The sequence below is a fragment of the Nicotiana attenuata genome, chromosome 7 (assembly GCF_001879085.1).
Source record: "Nicotiana attenuata strain UT chromosome 7, NIATTr2, whole genome shotgun sequence".
Lineage (NCBI taxonomy): Eukaryota > Viridiplantae > Streptophyta > Magnoliopsida > Solanales > Solanaceae > Nicotiana > Nicotiana attenuata.
Window position 1 is genome coordinate 108,540,195 of NC_031995.1, and position 19,668 is coordinate 108,559,862.

Below are 19,668 nucleotides of genomic sequence, written 5' to 3' on the forward strand. Positions count from 1 at the left end.
AACGTCAGCTTGACCTGACTTCCTTAAGAGGCTGCTATCAGCAGGAACTTTAATAGTTACGCTCCTCATAGCAGTACTTCTACTCGAAGAACCCACCTCCATATGGTGAACGATAGGTGGGGGAATTGTCAAAGGAGGAGCGGTGGAAGGAGTAAAAATAGTAGAGGGAGGAACAAAAATAGTTGAGGCAGGTAAGGAAAGAATCACAGGCGCGGGAGTAGAAAAGGAAGATAAGGGAAGTTCATCTAAAACAGGCCCTAAATTTCCACTATCAAAACCACTGATAAAAAGTTGATCAATAGACTCACGAGTATCGTGAAGAGTGACGTCATCATCAGGAATAGCAATTGGGGTATCAACAGGCTCGGGAAGAGGTAGACGAGGTGAAACTTCAGCTTCGTCATATGAGACGATGCGTCTTCTAGCTCGTGGTCTTGTTACCAGGGAGCCTCCTTCATCCTCTTCTTCTGAGTCTTCTTCCTCAGAAGCTTTTCTTTTTGCAGAAGACTATTTCTCGGGCTAAAGAGGTACGGGTACCCGAAGAGTCACGAGAGGCCAGAACTGCCTCAATAGTAACTCGCCGAATAGCAAATCCTGATAAAAAGAAGGATGAAAGTTAGAACAATAAAGGAAAATATTTATATACGCGAAAGATAAAATAGAAACTCTTACCATGAGTCTTTACTTTCCAACCGTAACGGTTGGAAATGTTTTTCCAGGACCTACCCTCCATTGGAGCAGTCTTCAACAATTTCTCTACCCAACCACGGAAGTTGGGCACATTCTCTACAACACCCATGGTTGCTGAGAAAAGAAAAGAAGCGACATTAGAGAAATTAATAAGCATGAAAGAAAAAGGCATGAGAAAGATATAACACTTACGTGCAAAGTTCCACTTCTCAGGGAAGGGAACGTTATCTTCACCCACTAAGCCAGCAGTGGGGGCAGCAACAAACCGAGCATACCAGCCACGGTCTTTGTCATCTTCAGGGCTCACTAAAACCCTCTTGCTCCTGGCCGCCAGGGTAAAAACGCCGTTACGAAAAAGCCTAGGGGAGTAGAGGTGAATTAGGTGAGGGAAAGTAAAGCCAACATCTGCCATGTTGATGAGGTGCCTCAAACAGGCGACAACCCTCTATACAATTGGACCGATTTGACCCAAACAAACGTTGAAAAAACGGCAAAAATCTAGAATGACCGGGTCAATGGCTGGTTTGAACCCTAGAGTAAAAGGGTATGTATAAACAAAAGAGAATCCAATCATGTAAGAAGTGATCCTCTGATTTGGATTAGGAAGGATAATGGGAAAATCATCACTCTAGTGACGGTCCTTACGAACTATAGGAGCTAGAATTTCTGTAATTTGAGTAGGGAAAGCATTGGCACGATCTAAAGTGGCAACTTGGTTCCTAAGAGATTCCCTATCATGATAAAAAGATAGTTCTGTTGGGACTATCTCTTCAACTAAAGGCTCACGTAAAGGCTCAGAGGATTCTTTGTTCCTAGAAGAAGACCTTTGAGAAATGGAACCTCTAGTTCTAGAAGAGGGACCAGAACTAGGAGAAGGCGTGGATGTGCTACCACCGCGAGCAGACCCTAAGCTATGAAGTCTACCACCTTTTCTATGCCTAATGGGCGCATTGGGGAAGTTATCTAAAATAGGAGTTCTCCTAGGGTTAGTGTTTGATGAAGTCATGGCGAAGAAGATTGAAGTGAAGAAGAAGTGAATAGAGATTTGAAGAATTGAAGTGTTCAATACGCTTTATGTGGTAAAAGACAAGAAAAGAAGTTATATTTATACTGATGGACAACCGGCAAAAGGAAAAAGTACAATGATGGAAGGACCATAATAATGATAACTGACACTTCGTGAACAGGGAAGCCGAAAAGAAAGCCTAAGAAAGTGCTGCAAAACTGTAGAGCTAATAAGAGGATGACATGTGTAAAAACGCATTAAATGGAAGTGACAATTGAAGCGTCAATTTTGTCAAAGCATTAATGGTGACAAAAATTCTCTTTTAATGAAATTCACTTCCCAAATATTCAACTGATGAATAAATAGAAAGTGGGGGAACTATCTGTATTGGGAAAAATTATATTTATATATAAAGGTGACGTGTCAAGACACGTGGATTTGTCAAATGGTCAAAGAATTGCAATTAGCCAAGAGTCATGAGGTGCAACAGGTTCGAGCAAAGAAAGAGGAAGAGGCACGGGCAATCAGACAAATAACTCGGCACCCGTACCTATTTAAGTCATTTATATCTGAGAATCAGAAGGAATGAATCTGACAATGGAAAAGAGTACAAGTACAACATTTCATGGGTATTAAATGCTGAATACGTTAGAGAATATATTGTAAATGTAATGATTGTGTAACGTAACATTCAATGTCTTTAATTACTCATAATAGCCTCATTATGAGAAAAACGTATATTTCCAAAGGTATCTATAAAAAGGAGATGTATGATCAGTTGTAAGGACACGAAATACTATTGGAATAGACATTGATTTATTTGTTTCTCTTGATTATCATCTTGCTATCCAAAATTACTTCTTTTCATTCATTTTCTTGATTATCATTAACCCGAGTTCTTCTAAATTCTAGCTTTGACTAAAATCTCATTTTTTGGTTAAACAGTAGCTATGAAATATAATTTTTTAAAAGGGTATTTGTTTAAAATAAATAAGGTATCAACCTTTGCTATAGGAGGTAAAAATTCCTATATATATTCGTTAAAATTTTGTAAAACTAACATGCTGAGTCCTTAATTTCTAATTTAAAATGGGCTCATTATAAAACCTTAAAAGTTCAACCCAACCTATTAAAATCATGGATCTGCTTCTATTAAAGTATCTGAGTTGTTCATTTTATATAATAAAATTATATGTATTGATCTCTATTTTATGTGACCCTGCAACTTCAATGCTTTTATAGTAAATTTGTTTTCTTTCATTTATTCAGTTGGGGAAAGATAAAGTATTTACACAATACATGATGAAAGAGGACAAGGGGAAAAAAAGGCAAGCAACTTGAAAGTCGAAAAGTTGGTCTCGTTTAAAACTATCACACTTAACAGTAGCATATGATTAATTTTGTACTAGTTTCCATAGCTGGTTTTCCTCATCATCCTCATAAACTCTTCTGCGCTTACTTCTCCATCACCTACATAACAAAGACACACAAGTCCAGATCACCACACTTGAGAAATGGATCCATGTACATGTTGAGACCAACTTATCCTTAAGAGGGTAATGAAATTCATAATATAAGGAGAACAAGAATGACAAAAAAGAAGTTACGATCGCGATCTGCTTCCTCAATCATCTCTTGTATCTCTCTTGCAGTGAAATTTTCACCCAATTCCTTGGCGATTCTCTGAATATCAGCAGCAGATATTTTACCCTGCACTCTCATAACATGTCGAGTTAGAATCATATCGAAAAATTGGAGTAGCTAGATTGTAAAAAGGACTAACATTTTTATCTTGGTCTAGTATGTTAAATGCTTTGTGGAGATCCTCCTTAGTGTCCCTTTCCCCTATCTTGGCAGTCATCATGTGTACAAATTCATCAAAATCGATTGCACCACTACCATCCTTATCGACATCAGCAATCATTTGTTCAACTTGCTGAAAACAAAACATGAAACATTAGTCATGCCATAAAATGGATATGAAGAAATAAGATAATGTGCTATTTATTATCAATTACACATAACATAGAGGTGGATAGTCAAAACAAATAAATCCAGCGACATGAAGAGGACGTAAACAAATATACAAGGATGCAACAAAATTACCTCCTCTGTCATTTCAAATCCAAGGGCCCTGCAATAGATGTTACTTAGCTCATGACCACAGATTAGATAATAGAAAGAGTATAAATTTAGCAAAGTAAGGAAACCTCATAGCAACATTCAGCTCCTTAGCATCAATAGTGCCTGAACAGGGGTTAATTAAGTTAGAGAGATATATCAGTCAAACACACAAAAACAAGTCAGTACCATACCAGATCCATCAGTGTCAAACAGCTCAAACGCTTCTTTGATCTCTTGTCTTTTCTGCTGTGTCAGCCCAGGGTGACGGCTTCTAGTGTCCCTTCTTGAGATCTTTCTTGTTACGCTTGCCTATTCAGGTAAACAAGTCCCGTCAACTACAAAAAGTACAGCGATATTTTTCTTTCATTTGAAGTAAACTATGATAATTCTAAGACACACAATAAGAGTTAACACATTTACATCTTCCATACCAATAAAAAATAATATTACTGGAGTAATCATCAGCCACAACATTAAGTTCTCCATCCAAATAAACCATCTCAGGGTGCTCAATCCAAATACTACAATTTTTACTCAAAATTTAAAGAAATAAAAGGATTCAATACATAGGATATATGGCTCCCAGTAGAATAGATTACAACCAGTGAAGTTACAAGAGAGTATTGTAAAGTGCACTATATGCAAGGCAAAAAGCTTAGGGACAAATTAATTCTGAAAAGCTTCAGTTGCCAAGTCCCAAGCTCATAAGAAAAATATTCTGGTAAAATCAACAGGACTTTGGTCAATATTAATTGATCAAAATGTTCTTGTTCAATAACCAATTACTAACAAGACAAGCAAAAATGCAAGAATATAATATTAATTGGCGGGATGATAGTTGCATCTTCTGTTATGCCGAATGTTATTTCATGGCACAGTTCCATCCCAACATAAAAGGAAGACATAACAACATCATAAAGAATCATTCAGAATCTTCAAACCTCATGCGAACAATTATTTCAGTTGACCAAATTAAACATCTTTTCTTTTTCGTCTATTTTCAATCAAATAATTCATCTGCGTTTTATTTATTTTGGTTTTTCTCTTCTTTATCAGCATAAAGTAACATAGAGAAAAAAGCGTTTAAGGGTGATGAATATTAAATTACGTTTAAAGGGTTACAATTTCTCAAAAGTGAAAAGGGAAAAACACCTAATATAAAAAGTAATCGCATTGCAGATGATGAATACGACGTAATACGTGGGAATAAAAAATTAGGATTATTGTAACAAACAGCAATGGGGGAAAAAAAGTAAAATAGCAGAAGCTAAAAATGTATTCTTTTCAAATAAAAGCACACCATAATTTATTGGAAGATCTTTCTCAAATCACTGTCGATGTCGTCGTCTCCTTTGTCAGATGGATGCAAATCGACAGACAGAGGAGGTTGATACTTGATATTTAATCCCAGTGGACGAACCAGAGTACTCGTAATTAAAGCCCAATGGGCCAGTATTCTAAAGGGATTTTTTCATACATACACGAAATTAGAAACTTATTACTAAAAATGTCCATATTTACATAATTACCCGACCTACCCATGTTTAGTCTACAAAATATATATAATCCACCTTAAAAGGCTCCCAAATTCATTATTTGTGACTTTAGTCAATGAATTTAGTTACACCCTTTTCCTTTTTTCTCTCCCCTCTTCTCTCCAAATTGATATATTTAGGGATTTAGAGAATCTAATCCCTCACATCTCGAGGGATTAGATTTAGTCTTAAACTCCCAAATTCATTACTTTCTTTGAATATCCAAGTAGTTGTTTCTGCAAAAACATGTACACACGATTAATTCGCATGGTTTCTGGTCATGATCAACATAGTCGACTTCAGAGTCATTATGTTCAGAATGATTATGATTATATTTGGTAGAAAAAAAAAAAGAAAAAATATTATATACATATTTTTAAGAATTGTGTCCATAAGTATATACATGATTTAAATGGATTTCAATTGAACCTGGTATTCAGAAAACTTAGCATAACTCTTAGGACCATCACAGCCATTCATGTGATATTTGCATGGCAGCTCCTTAATTTTCCCGTTATCCATACTTGCTAAGTTTTTTTTTGTTTTTAATTAAATTTGGTGGAAAATATAAAGTTTTAGAGTTTTTTCAAATGACTCCATTGTTAGTAATTTCGAGACTGAGGGGATCAAGCATGTAAATAGCCGATTTAACCAAATTCAACATATTGACACAAAATATAAATATACATATTATTTACATTATTATTTCTACCCAGTTAAATACAACTACAATATCATACAACTTGAATACAATTTTTATTTAAATTTTATACAATATGTCTTTTGTATATTTTGTATCTGATTTATACATAGTAAATATAAATTTCATACAACTAATTATATATTATACAACTTATCTACAACTTTCATATATTATTTCTACCCAGTTATATACAACTACAATATCACACCATGTAAATACAATTTTTATACAAAGTTTATATGATATGTCTTTTGTATATTTTGTATCTGATTTATACATAGTAAAAACAAATTTCATACAACTTATATACATCTTATCTATAACTTTCACACATTATTTCTACCCAGTTATATACAGCTACAATATCATACCACGTAAATACAATTTTTATACAAATATTGTTCAAATTTCACACAATATTTAAATAAAAAATATATAAACAAAAATACAATTTTTCTACTATTTTACTACAACTGTACTATAATTTCGTAAATATAATGTATGTCATGTCTTCTTCTTCGAGTTTCAATCTGAAATTCAGCCAAAATCAAGTCTAATCTTCACCAAAACACCCTCAAAATTGAGATATAAACTCCAAACCATATTCCTAGTTGTTTGCAGCAACACCCAATCCAAACAAATAATGGTTTTTGAAAATCCAAATTCGAATTCAAAGCTTTTTAATGGCTGCCAATGACGGAATTGCTGCTCTCTTTTCCTTTGCTTTACACTACTGGAATTAGGGATTGAGAGATTGAGAGACGTAGAGAGAATTCCCAATTGTTTGCAACACCACCCAATTCAAACAAATAATATTTTTTGTGAAAACCCAAATTCGAAATCAAAGCTTCAAAGCTTTTTAATGGCTGTCAATGGTGGAATTGCTGTTCTCTTTTCCTTTGCTCTACATTACTGAAATTAGGGATTGAGAGATAGAGAGAGACTGATAAAAACACAATAGGGATTCAAGAATTACTAAAGAAAATCAAAAAACGTGCGGAAGCTAAACGAAAATAGAGAAACAAAAAATGACGAAAAATTAAAGATAGATTGAATTCAAGAAAGAGTTTCTTGAATTCAAGAAGTCTATTATTAAGTTGAATCCTGACAACAACAATTAGCTAACAAAGAACTAATCGCCTTTGGTAGAGACTTAAAAATACGATATAGATTGTGAAACCCGACCTTTTGGAAAAACAAGAACAACAATAAGCCTAAACTTATCACCTTTCTTGAATACCTAGAAGTGATCTAAGATTTAGAAAATGGTTTAATCTTATCACCTTAAGTTGAATCTTGAAGGTAAGAATAAATTCCAAGAGTAGCCACACACAAGAGTGCAAGAAAAATCTCACAATTTTTATTAATAATAATCTGAATAATCTAAGTCTAAAAACAAAGAAGACACCCCTTATATAAGTAGGAGGGGTCACGAAATTAAGCCTAAAAAAAAGGAAATAAAGTCCTAAACTACTTTGGAAACAAGTCCAACTACCTTAGGAAAAGGAAAATACTAGGAAGCAAAAACCAAGTCATTTCTTGGAAAATAATTCCAAAAATCTTAGTAAAAGGAAAATAACCTTAACTAACTAGGAAAGAAATAAATATAGTCCCATAATATATGGAAATAAGTCCCAAACCAATCTTGGATAGAATCTTGAAAATCTTGAGTAAATTTGCAAGCAACTTGGCACCAACTTGCACTCAACATCTAGCTCGACTATTGTACCATTCTTGGACATCAAGTAAGCCCTTTTTATTCTATAAAAATGTGGCTTTATGTAGGACTTCATGGACTGCAAGTTTGGACACATTTTAGGTGCTAAATTGGTCCAACAGTGGCCTGATTTGGACCTTCTTCAGAGGATGTTTCTTGGGATCTAATCCACCTCTTATTGGACATTGAATTTAGGCCATAAAATAATTATAACACCTATATAACTCATATCCTTTATCCTTAAGCTTTTCTCCCAACTAACAACTTCTTTGATCGTTCCTGAAGTCCAATGACCTTGTTTTGCAACTTTTTAGCTTGAGATCTTGTTAAAGGCCCTCTTTGAGATTCCAAAGATTCATCCTAATCCTTGAATAGATTTGAGCTTCCTAGGATGCTATCATTCCCCTCTTCTTGAAGAAAATTCGTCCTCGAATTTCGACCTTGCAAGAAAACGAAGAAAGGCATTAGAAAATAGTATCCACTAATCTGAAAAAATGGTAAGAATGAAACAAGATAGTAACCATGTGTCCACTTAACCCAATTAAGCCTAATAGGTGTAAATACTCCTTTATAAAGCATATGGACATCATCATCCCAATATAAAATTTATGCCTACTTAGATTTGTCCTATAAAAACCTCTCTAAAGGTAGTCAAAAGATGTGCATGACACTGAAATTACAAAAGATTGATCACGCACCCATTTAAAATAAGTATCTCTACCATATTTATCAAATAATACACTTTTATGATATAGCCAAGTATCAATTAGAAATCTCATGGATTTTTCGACATGTAAGCTATTCAAGGAAGCACATAAATTCACAAGAAGGTTAGAAGAACCCATAATTCCCAAAATAAAAGTTTCAATACATTCAAACTCATGATTATAACTTTCCCAAATAATATTCTCAACATCAAAGTATTCTAAACAATTGCTCAAAGTGTCACAGAAAGTGTCATAGATAAGCTCATGAAAGAGCATTTGATCACTAACGTCACAATAATCATGCATAGCCTCTTTACTAGTATCAAATACTTTTACATGCTCACAATCAATATGACTAGAAGAATGACTTCCTATCACACAACAAAACTCACATTCTAGCAATTTATCACATAAAAACTCATTTCCAAGTCTCTTCTCAAAAATTTCATGCCTCTTTCCACCAAGTTCGAACATATAATCATCTATGCCATATTCAATTTTAAAAGGAAGCAAATTACTCTTGCACTTGAACTTAGATATTACAGTTAGTGACTTGATATGCATCAAAATATCATCATCTACAAAAATAATAAAGTCACCAACATAAGAAATAAGAGTATTGTTCATTAACTCCAGAAATATCTTAGGTGTTCTAGAAAGGCCAAGAATGTGAATAAAGCAATTATACATACCATACTTGGACTTATTTACTAATGGAAAAACATCACCTTTTATTCTTTGATGCAATGTCTTTAACTCAGCAATGTCTTTAGGGAAATCCATGTTATAAACCTGTAAATAAGGATCAAGAGAGTAAAAAGATTCAACAATAAAGAAATTAACCAAGATTTTATCTTCCACTGTCCAACAAGAATAGTATCGCCAAATTCATGTTGGAATTCAATTGGATCTTTTGCCACCATCTCTTGCACTTTATCTCCCCTTTCAAAAGGTCTGTCAACACTTGGCTGCATAAAATCACAAGAACTAAAACAAGAAAGAGTTAATGGGTTAGTAAGTAAAGAACATGTTTTCTTACTTACACTCTCTTTGGCTTTTATCTCAAGACTAACTTTTTCCTTACCCTTAGCCTCTTTTCTCTCACTAAAGTTTTCTTCTTTTTCTTCAGTCAAACTCTCCTATTTTTCTCTCTCTACCTCACATACTTTTGTTATCTCATTGCCTTTTCTCTTTTTTTCCCCCTTAAGCTCACTCTTTTTCTCACTTGACATCCCACTCTCTTCACTCAACATAACCTCTCCTTTTTCCTTTCTTGGGATATCGACATGCACTCCCTTACTCCTCTCATTCTTTTCTCTCTCATATTTTTTCATATTATCTTTAACAGTTTTTTCATCTTCACAAATTTGTGAGGGAGTCAAAGGCCAAGAATGAGTTTCTTCCAGTTATCCTCAAAAGAGTATCTATTTTTTTCCATGTTATATGAAGCTCTTCTGTAAACATACCATGGCTTTCCCAATAAGATATGATAATTATTCATGGGAATCACATCACACCAGATCGCATCCTCATACCTTCCAATAAAGAATAATAATAACACTCTTTTATCTACCTTTTCTCCTCTCAACATGTAGGGTTCAATATGCTCAACACAATGCAAGTTCAATTTCTCAACCATATAAGTGCTAATTGAGTTATAGCCAAACTCATTGTTAGTTCTAAGGGCACAAATTGCAGACATCACTTTAGCTCTTATTTGAAAAATAACTTTACCATTGTCTTCCTTCCATTCGGCATATTGTAAGTTCGACTTTTCAAATTGTTGAGTCATAGCTCGCCTCCTTTCTTCATAACTACCTGTTTGAAACATCTTGAACAAAAATTAGAAGAAATATGTATATCTCAAAATTTGGCTTTTCCCTCTAATGTTCTCACCTCTCTTGCCTTTCTCCACTCAAAGCAACTCTTGATTGTTAATCTTTAGATTTATTAATAAACCTAACAAGTCACAACCCGTAGTGATATGAATAAGGAGTTAGAAAAAGAAAAGGAAAGTGGGAGACCAAACCTAGAAAGAATAGGAATTGGTTAGTGTTAATAGAAAAATGAAGAATTTAAGACACCCAAAACCCACAAGAATAAGGAAAGAAGTTACCTTAATCTTCAAGAAGTAGGATCCTATATTCTTGTTTCCTTTCTTGACTTGGAAACCAAATAATACTTGAATTCTAAAAATTATAATGAGCAATAAAACTTTTTTTTGGGCTGATTTTAGTTTTCTTTTTTTTTTTTGGTTTTTTTTTTCGTTTTTTGCTCAAGAACCTCCCAAGACTTTCAAGATTGAAAACTTGATTAGCCTATGCTCTGATACCACTTGATAACAACACGTTAGGGGATTCAAGAATTACTAAAGAAAATCAAGAAACGTGCGAAAGCTAAACGAAAATAGAGAAACAAAAAAGGACGGAAAATTAAGGATGGATTGAATTCAAGAAATAGTTTCTTGAATTCAAGAAGTCTATTCTTGAAGTTGAATCCTAACAACAACAATTAGCTAACGAAGAACTAATCGCCTTTGGTAGAGACTTAAAAATAAGATATAGATTGTGAAACCCGACCCTTTAGGATAACAAGACAACAATAAGCCTAACTTATCACCTTTCTTGAATACCTAGAAGTGATCTAAGATTTCAAAAATGGTTTAATCTTACCACCTTAAGTAGAATCTTGAAGGTAAGAATAAATCCAAGAGTAGCCACACACAAGAGTGCAAGAAAAATCTTACAATTTTTATTGAATAATCTAAGTCTAAAAACAAAGAAGACACCCCTTATATAGGTAGGAGGGGTCACTAAATTAAGCCTAAAAAATAAGAAAATAAAGTCCTAAACTACTTTGGACAACAAGTCGAACTACCTTAGGAAAAGGAAAATACTAGGAAGAAAAAACCAAGTCATTCTTGGAAAATAATTCCAAAAATTTTAGTAAAAGGAAAACATAACCTTAACTAACTAGGAAAGCAATAAATATAGCCCCATAATATATGGAAATAAGTTCCAAACCAACCTTGGATAGAATCTTGAAAATCTTGAAGTAAATTTGCATGCAACTTGGCACCAACTTGTACTCAATATCTAGCTCGACTATTGTACCATTCTTGGACATCAAGTAAGCCCTTTTTATTCTATTAAAATGTGGCTTTATGTAGAACTTCATGGGCTGCAAGTTTGGACACATTTTAGGTGCTAAATTGGTCCAACAGTGGCCTAATTTGGACCTTCTTCAAAGGATGTTTCTTGGGATCTAATCCACGTCTTATTGGACATGAATTTAAGCCATAAAATAATTATAACACCTAGATAACTCATATCCTTTATCCTTAAGCTCTTCCTCCCAACTAACAACTTCTTTGATCGTTCCTGAAGTCCAATGACCTTGTTTTGCAATTTTTTAGCTTGAGATCTTGTTAAAGGCCCTCTTTGAGACTCCAAAGCTTCATCCTTGTCCTTGAATAGATTTGAGCTTCCTAGGATTCTATCAGAGACGTAGAGAGAGAGAGAGAGAGACAGAGACAGAGAGAGAGAGAGAGAGAGAGAGAGAGAGAGAGACGGAGAGAGAGCGCATGAGGGAGAGAGAATAAGGATGTGATATTAATTGATTCCTAATTTAAAGGGATACTCATTTAATTCCTAAAGTGTATATAATTGGTAAATTTGTATATAGAAAGTAATTAAATTGAAACTTGAGTAGGGAGGGTAATAAAATTTTCAATAGTGTATAGGTATGTAAAAATCTCTCTTTTCTTTTTAAAGAAGGATACTACACTTCTTTTTGTGAATACTACACTAGTTGCTAGAAATTCGAGGAAGAAAAAAAGATGAAGGATGAAAGGGACTTAGTGGGCATTTAAACATAAGAATTGTGAAATTCCGAAAAAAATAAAATACTTTTTTTTTAGTGAAAATGATATTTGAAAATTAGAGTTGCGTTTGGAGCTGTTTTTAAATTTTTGTGAGTGATTTGAAGTGAAAATTTTGAAAAATAACCTTTTGGAGTTTTTCAAATCCCGAAATTGAACTTCAAGTAAATTTGAAATTTTCATGACCAAACACTATTCCGAAAGAAAGTAAAAAAAAAAAAGTGAAACAAGTTTTATGGCCAAAAAGGCCCTTAGTAGTTGAGAGACAGATGAGTAAAATTATGGGTGGATTGTTTTGTAGGCATCCAAATTTTATTGAATATAAATTCTATAAAATTTTGGTCAATTTTAAATATATAAGTCCAAATAATATTATGGGCAAATATAATTAAATTAATTATTTAAGTCTAATAAATATTGACTGGGCTAGCCCATTTAATTGGGCTGTAAATAATGAGCCCACCTCATTAGACCCAAGATGTCATCTTCCTAGAGGCCCAGTGCCACGTGTCAAATGACGTGGCATGCCAAGTCAAACGGAAGAGCCAATAGGATCATGCCACGTGTCAAAATGACAAGGCATGCCAAGTCACATTAAAAGGCCATTGAAACCGCGCCACGTGTGTAAGTGACATGTTCTGGTCAATCAAATACGGCCTTGTCACACTTCGATTTGATTGGTCAGAAAGAGTTTGTTCTTATCATAACTCTTTCCTCCCACAACTATAAAAAGGGGTCTTCATAACCTAGAAAAGACACAAAAGTTATAACAAAGCAAGAAAGAGCTTGTAGATCAAACACTGCAAACCCAAATTCGCATCAGGCTGTAACCAAATTCACATGGCACCAAAAGATGAAGAGCTTACTGCATTCCACACCCCCAAGGGTATTTATTGCTATAAGGTAATTCCTTTTGGCTTGAAGAACGCTGGTGCTACTTACAAAGGGTTATGCAGAATATTTTTAACGATCTTCTCCACAAGAATGTCGAATGCTATGTTGACGACTTGGTGGTAAAATCAAGAGAGAAGGGCGACCACTTGAAAGACTTGAGAATGGTGTTTGAGTTGCTCCGGAGGTACCAACTTTGGATGAATCCATTGAAATGTGCCTTTGGAGTTACTTCCAAAAAGTTTCTTGGTTTCATTGTTCGACATCGAGGGATTGAAATTGATCAAACCAAAGTAGATGCAATTTTGAAAATGCCTGAGCCTCGGGATATTCATGAATTGAAAAGTCTGCAAGGAAAGCTAGCATACCTTAGAAGATTCATCTCGAACCTTGCTGGGAGGTGCCAACCATTTAGTTGCCTCATGAAGAAAGGCGTTCCTTTCAAGTGGGACCAAGCTTGTAGCAATGCCTTTGAAAGTATATCAAAACCTACTTGATAGAAGCCTCCAGTTTTAGCAGCTCCTATACCTAGAAAGCCATTGATACTATACATTGCGGCGCAAGAAAGGTCTGTTGGAGCACTACTGGCCCAAGAAAACAGAGAGGGGAAAGAAAACTCTCTTTACTACTTGAGCAGGATGATAACACCAAACGAGCTGAATTATTCACCAATTGAAAAGTTGGCGCTAGTCTTCTCAATTCAAAAGTTGAAGCACTACTTTCGAGCTCATTTTGTCCGTCTTATTTCTAAAGCAAATCCCATCAAGTTCGTGATGTCAAAACCTATTCTTATTGATCGACTAGCGAGATGGTACCTCCAATTTCAACAATTCGAGATTTTGTACATCCCTCAAAGGGCTGTAAAAGGACAAGCATTGGCACACTTCTTGGCAGATCATCTGATACCTGATGACTGGGAGCTAACTGACGAACTACCTGATGAGGACGCAATGGTTGTTGAAGTTCAACCTCCATGGAAGATGTACTTTGATGGTGCTGCGCATCGTGGATGAGCTGGTGCTGGTGTAGTATTTGTCACTTCCCAAGGTAAAGTCTTGCCCTACTCCTTTACCTTGACACAACTCTGTTCCAACAATGTTGCTGAGTATCAAGCATTAATACTTGGGCTTGAAATGGCCGTTGATATGAAGCAATTGCAATTGCAAGTCTTTGGTGACTCCTAGTTAGTGGTCAATCAGCTTTTAGGTAGTTACGAGGTCAAGAAGCCCGAGCTATGCCCATATCATGATTACGCTAAAAAATTAATGGGGTGGCTCGGTGATGTGACTATTCAGCATGTGTCAGGGAAAGAAAATAAGAAGGCTGATGCTTTAGCTGCCCTAGCTTCATCGTTAACCCTACTTAATCAAGCGCAAGTTACTGTCTGCCAAAAATGGGTAGTACCGCCGCCAAATGAGGCTGAAGGTGAAGAAAATAAACTCAAGCATCTTTTCGCTATTTCTGAAGTTGAGAAAGAAGAATGGCGACAACCCATTATCGACTACTTATTCTATGGGATACTTCCAGAAAATCCGAGGAGAAGGACTGAAATCCGTCGTCGTGCACCTCTCTTCCTTTACTACAAAGATATTCTATACAGAAGGTCACTCGAGGGAGTACTCTTGCGACGCTTAGGGGAAGAAGAAGCACTCCAAGCTTTGCAAGAGGCACATTCTGGGGTATGTGGGTCATACTAGTCTGGACCAAAGCTTCACTTCCCAATAAAAAGGATGGGAGATTATTGGCCAACGATGGTAAAAGATTGCTTGGACTACGCTTGAAGATGCAAGGCTTGTCAATTCCATGCGAATTTTGTTCATCAACCTCCTGAAGTGTTGCACCCGACTGTTGCATCCTGGCCGTTTGACGCTTGGGGATTGGATGTTGTTGGACCACTGCCAAAGTCCTCTGGTGGGCACCTATACATCTTGGCTGCAACTGACTACTTATCAAAATGGGATGAAACTGTTTCTTTTAAGGAAGTAAAGAAGGAAAATGTTGCAAGTTTCATCTGAGTAAACATTATCTATTGCTTTGGCATTCCTCATTATATAATAACGGATAATGGCAAGCCGTTCAAAAGTAGGCTAATGAACAAAAGTTGTGAACTCTTTGGCTTCAAGCAACATAACTCTTCTATGTAAAATGCTGTCGCCAATGGTCTAGCCGAGGCATTCAACAAGACTCTGTGCAACTTGTTAAAGAAAGTTGTCTCCAAATCCAAACGGGATTGGCATGACTGTATGGAGGAAGCTCTGTGGGCGTATAGGACAACTCACCGTACGCCAACACAAGCCACCCTTTATGCACTCGTTTATGGAGTTGAAGCCGTCTTGCCACTCGAGCGTCAAATACCTTCATTACGATTAGCTATTCAAGAAGGCATCACTGATGAAGAAAATGGTCGACTTCGATTAGCAGAATTGGAGGCTCTTGATGAGAAAAGGTTGGAAGCTCAATAGAGTCTTGAATGTTATCAAGCTCGATTGTCTCGCGCCTTCAATAAAAGAGTTCGCCCAAGATCCTTTCAAGTAGGAGATCAAGTCCTTGGTGTACGAAGACCCATTATTACTTCCCATAAACCTGTAGGGAAGTTCACTTCATAATGGGATGGGCCATATGTCGTACAAGAAGCTTACTCAAGTGGGGCTTACAAGCTGGTTGATGCAGATGGCATGAGAGTCGGCCCTATTAATGGCAAGTTTTTGACGAAGTATTATCCTTGAAGTTATAACGCTCCTCGACGTACGAGCCTAAATTGCAAGTCATGACGCTCCTTGATGCATGAGCCTAAACTTCATGTTCAAACGCTCCTCGACGTACGAGCTAAACTACAAGTCATGATGCTCCTTGACGCATGAGCCTAAACTGCATGTTTGAACGCTCCTTGACGCATGAGTCTAAACTGTGTCGGTCCACACAAAAAAATCCGCTAGGTTGAAAACCTCGAAAAAGGCGGCCTAGGCAAAAGTTAGGACGTAAAAAAAATACCCATTTTGAACAACGGTATGACTTGATCCTCTTCACCGAGGTGCATAGGCAGCTTAAAGTTTCATTCTGAGTTCAGTCGCTTAAGTTCAAAAGATACATAATCCCCCAATCGTTTTCTGAATGAAGTACAATGGAATGTAATCTATTCAATCGCCACTTGAAAATCGAGCTGAGATACCATTCTTCTTTTAAACATTGGATCCCGTTTGATTTAAAGGGGGCAAGCCGCTATGGCGAAATGGTGTCTTCAATAAAACGGTTAATATCTTTTAGGAGGCTGCCAAGCATTTGCATTGAAGACCGGGGATTCGCTATGCCTTCATGTTCGCCAAACCTTCAAGTTTTTTTTGGTGAAGCCTTCACGACGTTTCAAATTCAGTGGGACTTGAACCCAAGATAGTTGATGAGAATGAAGATCTTGAATATAAATTTGTCAATTAAAAAAGGTCTTGCAATATCGAGACTTCCACATCAAGATACAAAATTTTTGGTGAAGTCGTGCAAATCTGAATCGTCAGTGTGTCAAAATTTAATATTAATTTTGAACTATTATCTGAAACTATCCTTAAGGCATTAAATCTTGCATTTTATATATGTTATATATTTGTAAGTTAAGTTTCCAAAAAATTAAACGGTTCATAATTTCGAGGTTTCTACACCAAGATACAGTATTTTGGTGAAACTGCGCAAATCTGAAACTATCAACGTGTCGGAATTTAAAGTTAGCTTCAAAATAATATCTGGGATGATTCTCAAAGTGTTTGATTCCGAATTTTGGATATGTTTTATATTTTTAAGTCTAGTTTTCATAAAATCAAACGGTTTATAATTTCGACTTTTCTACACCAAGATGTAATATTTTTGGTGAGACTGCGCAGATCTAAAATTTTCTACGTGGTGGAGTCTAAGGTTGGTTTCAAAATATTATCTGGGTCGACTCTGAAGGTTTTTGATTCTAAGTTTTGGATATGTTTTAGATATTGAAGTCTAAATTTGAGAATTTAAACGGTTTGTTATTTGGACTCTCCCATGACAAGATATGAATCTTTCGTTTTAAGCACGTAAAGCTGAAAATTATGCGGCTAAGATAAATGTCGGGCAATGTAAAGCAAAAGAGAAGCAATCTTATTTAAGATGAAATAAATACCCACTAGGTCAATTTAACATAAATATAAAAGGGGAGATAATGCTAATAGCCTAATCTAAACAAAACTTCTAGTTGATCAATTCTTGACAACTAGTCTCCAGGTTCTTCTTCTTCTTCTCCAAATTGGCCAAATCATCAGCAGTCAGCAAATTTACGTTGTTATATGAAGAGACCTCACTCTCAGCAGCTGAAATTTTTGCCTGAATCTCTTCAACCTCCTTTTGAGTCGCTTCTATAATACCTTTAAGGTTCTCCCTCTCTTGTTGTAATGTCTGCAACTTCTTCACAACTCTCTTCAGTTTCTTTTCATTAGAGAAAACTTTCTTGACTCTCTCACTTGCTTCAAGTTTGAACGATTCGAGATGCTCTTTAGCTTTGGAAATTATCTCTAGCTTCTCATCTTCACTCGTCTTATCAGCCATATTGGGTCGCTCTTGGTCATATGATGCGGCAAGCTCAAAAAGAGAATCCAATAAACCCTCTAATGGAGAAAGATCCAAAATATTCCACTTCTTCATATCCTCGAAAATCTCAATGATTTTCTCCCTATAAGATGAGAGCAATTCTGCACGAATTTTGGAGAGTCTATTGCAAATATCCTCCCAAAGTCCCAAGATAAATTCCTTTTTGCGATTAAAGACAATGCTCTTTACTTCAAAAATAGATACCACTGTATTTGTCATTGGTGGAACGCGAGTTATCTCATTTGGAGTTTGTCTGTCTAGGGCTTTGTCATGAGGAAGAGATGATGCCTTTGAAGAAGACTTCACTTTAGACGTAGGCCCTCCAAAAGATTCATCACTCACTTGCGGCTTGTCATGTGGAGATACCATCGTATGCCCAATGATGTTTAACTGCATAAGGAAAAGGCAAGAAAGTAACTAATTTATAGTGGAGCTATTCGTAAAAAAAGGGAAAAAGGCGAGGGGATTGTATTTACCTCTTTGTTACAAGCTGTATGCGTTCTTGAGGGACTATCAACACTGGGAACCTCTACGATCTCTACTGGGTTAGGCCGTTTCCTTTTCTAATTTTGATCTTCATTGGTACTCTGGCTTGTATCTTGAGGAACTCGCGTGTTAAATGGAAGAACTAGAGGGTGTTTCTCTATATCTGTTGAAGTGCACACCACCTCTTTCAAAGCTGCCTTTGATGGTTTAAGCTTCCTTTTCTTAAGGTTTGTAACTACTTTTGTGATTGGAGTTGATGGTTCTTTGACTTTTGAGAGCGTCTTTCCAACACCTTGATCTTCACCTCCTAAAAGAGTAGTAGATTTTAGCCCAACATTGTCTACCAAAGCTTGTAAATTATTCTCGAGAAACTTCCCATGCGCTTTCTCCCACCAAGACAAATAATTAGTGGAGAAAGGCTTCTCCACAAGATCTCCCGTTGGGGGAAAAACCGCATGTGACATAGACCGATAAAGTGTGCAAATCCTCCAAAATCTGAGTCCTTCATCTAGAGAGGCGCTACTTATGTCATTCTCCAAAAAATCGGGGACGTTCTGGTAAAACCCAAATTGAAGACCAAACCGATGTGGGCTATATGGCTCGATGATGAATGAGTTACCATACCTCAAAGGAAGGTAATTAAAACGTAAGCTCATGAAGTACTTTGACTCCAACTTTTGAGGGGCATCGTTATCCATATAATAATAAGGACAAGAATTGGTTAACATTGTTGGTGTCCAAACTATATCCTCCCCATTGTGGATGCGTTTACTTGCATCCTTCTCGTAAAAGTACCTCGCAGCTCCCTCTTCTGAGTATGCCACCATCAAAGGGATGGACGAACCCTTAGCAAGTGGATAATGGGTTTTGAAGTAATGTGCAAGCCAGCCATAAGCATAATGGATGGGAAAACAAACTTTGACCTGATTGGGAAGAACACAAAATCTTATTCAAACCAGAGTATGCCACCATCAAAGGGACGGACGGACCTTTAGCAAGTGGATAATGGGTTTTGAAGTAATGTGCAAGCCAGCCATAAGCATAATGGATGGGAAAACAAACTTTGACCTGATCAAGTTGGGAAGAACATGAAATCTTATTCAAACCATGATAAATACTTGCCAAAACTGGGACCGCACGACTAATCTTTCGCCCCCTTACCATCATGCTTGCCATCTTAAAAATCTTGGGACGAATTAAGTTTTCTGCCTTGGGAAAACGACAAGAATGCTGCTATATATGTTTCATCTTTCTTGTCAGACCTCACCCTAAGCTTGGAGAATATAGCTTCTTGATCACTCGACCACCTAGTTGTCTCGGGAATAAC

The 19,668-nt window shown here is 36.2% G+C and overlaps 1 protein-coding gene across 1 annotated transcript; it reads right to left on the reverse strand.

Moving 5' to 3' along the window:
- On the reverse strand, window positions 2,931–5,240 carry LOC109230619 (caltractin-like). Its single transcript, XM_019396079.1, has 7 exons — window positions 5,121–5,240; window positions 4,012–4,129; window positions 3,907–3,943; window positions 3,803–3,830; window positions 3,480–3,632; window positions 3,304–3,406; window positions 2,931–3,166 (listed from the first exon to the last, which is right to left on the reverse strand). The coding sequence occupies exons 1-7, from the start codon at window positions 5,121–5,123 to the stop codon at window positions 3,102–3,104; spliced, it is 507 nt and encodes a 168-aa protein (XP_019251624.1). The 5' UTR covers window positions 5,124–5,240; the 3' UTR covers window positions 2,931–3,101.

Excerpts from the sequence above, each read along its gene's own strand:
- LOC109230619 (XM_019396079.1), bottom strand. Across the intron at positions 3,944-4,011 it reads GTTTGACACTGATGGATCTG|GCACTATTGATGCTAAGGAG; the intron begins GTATGGTACTGA and ends ACCCCTGTTCAG. Across the intron at positions 3,831-3,906 it reads GAGCTGAATGTTGCTATGAG|GGCCCTTGGATTTGAAATGA; the intron begins GTTTCCTTACTT and ends CATCTATTGCAG.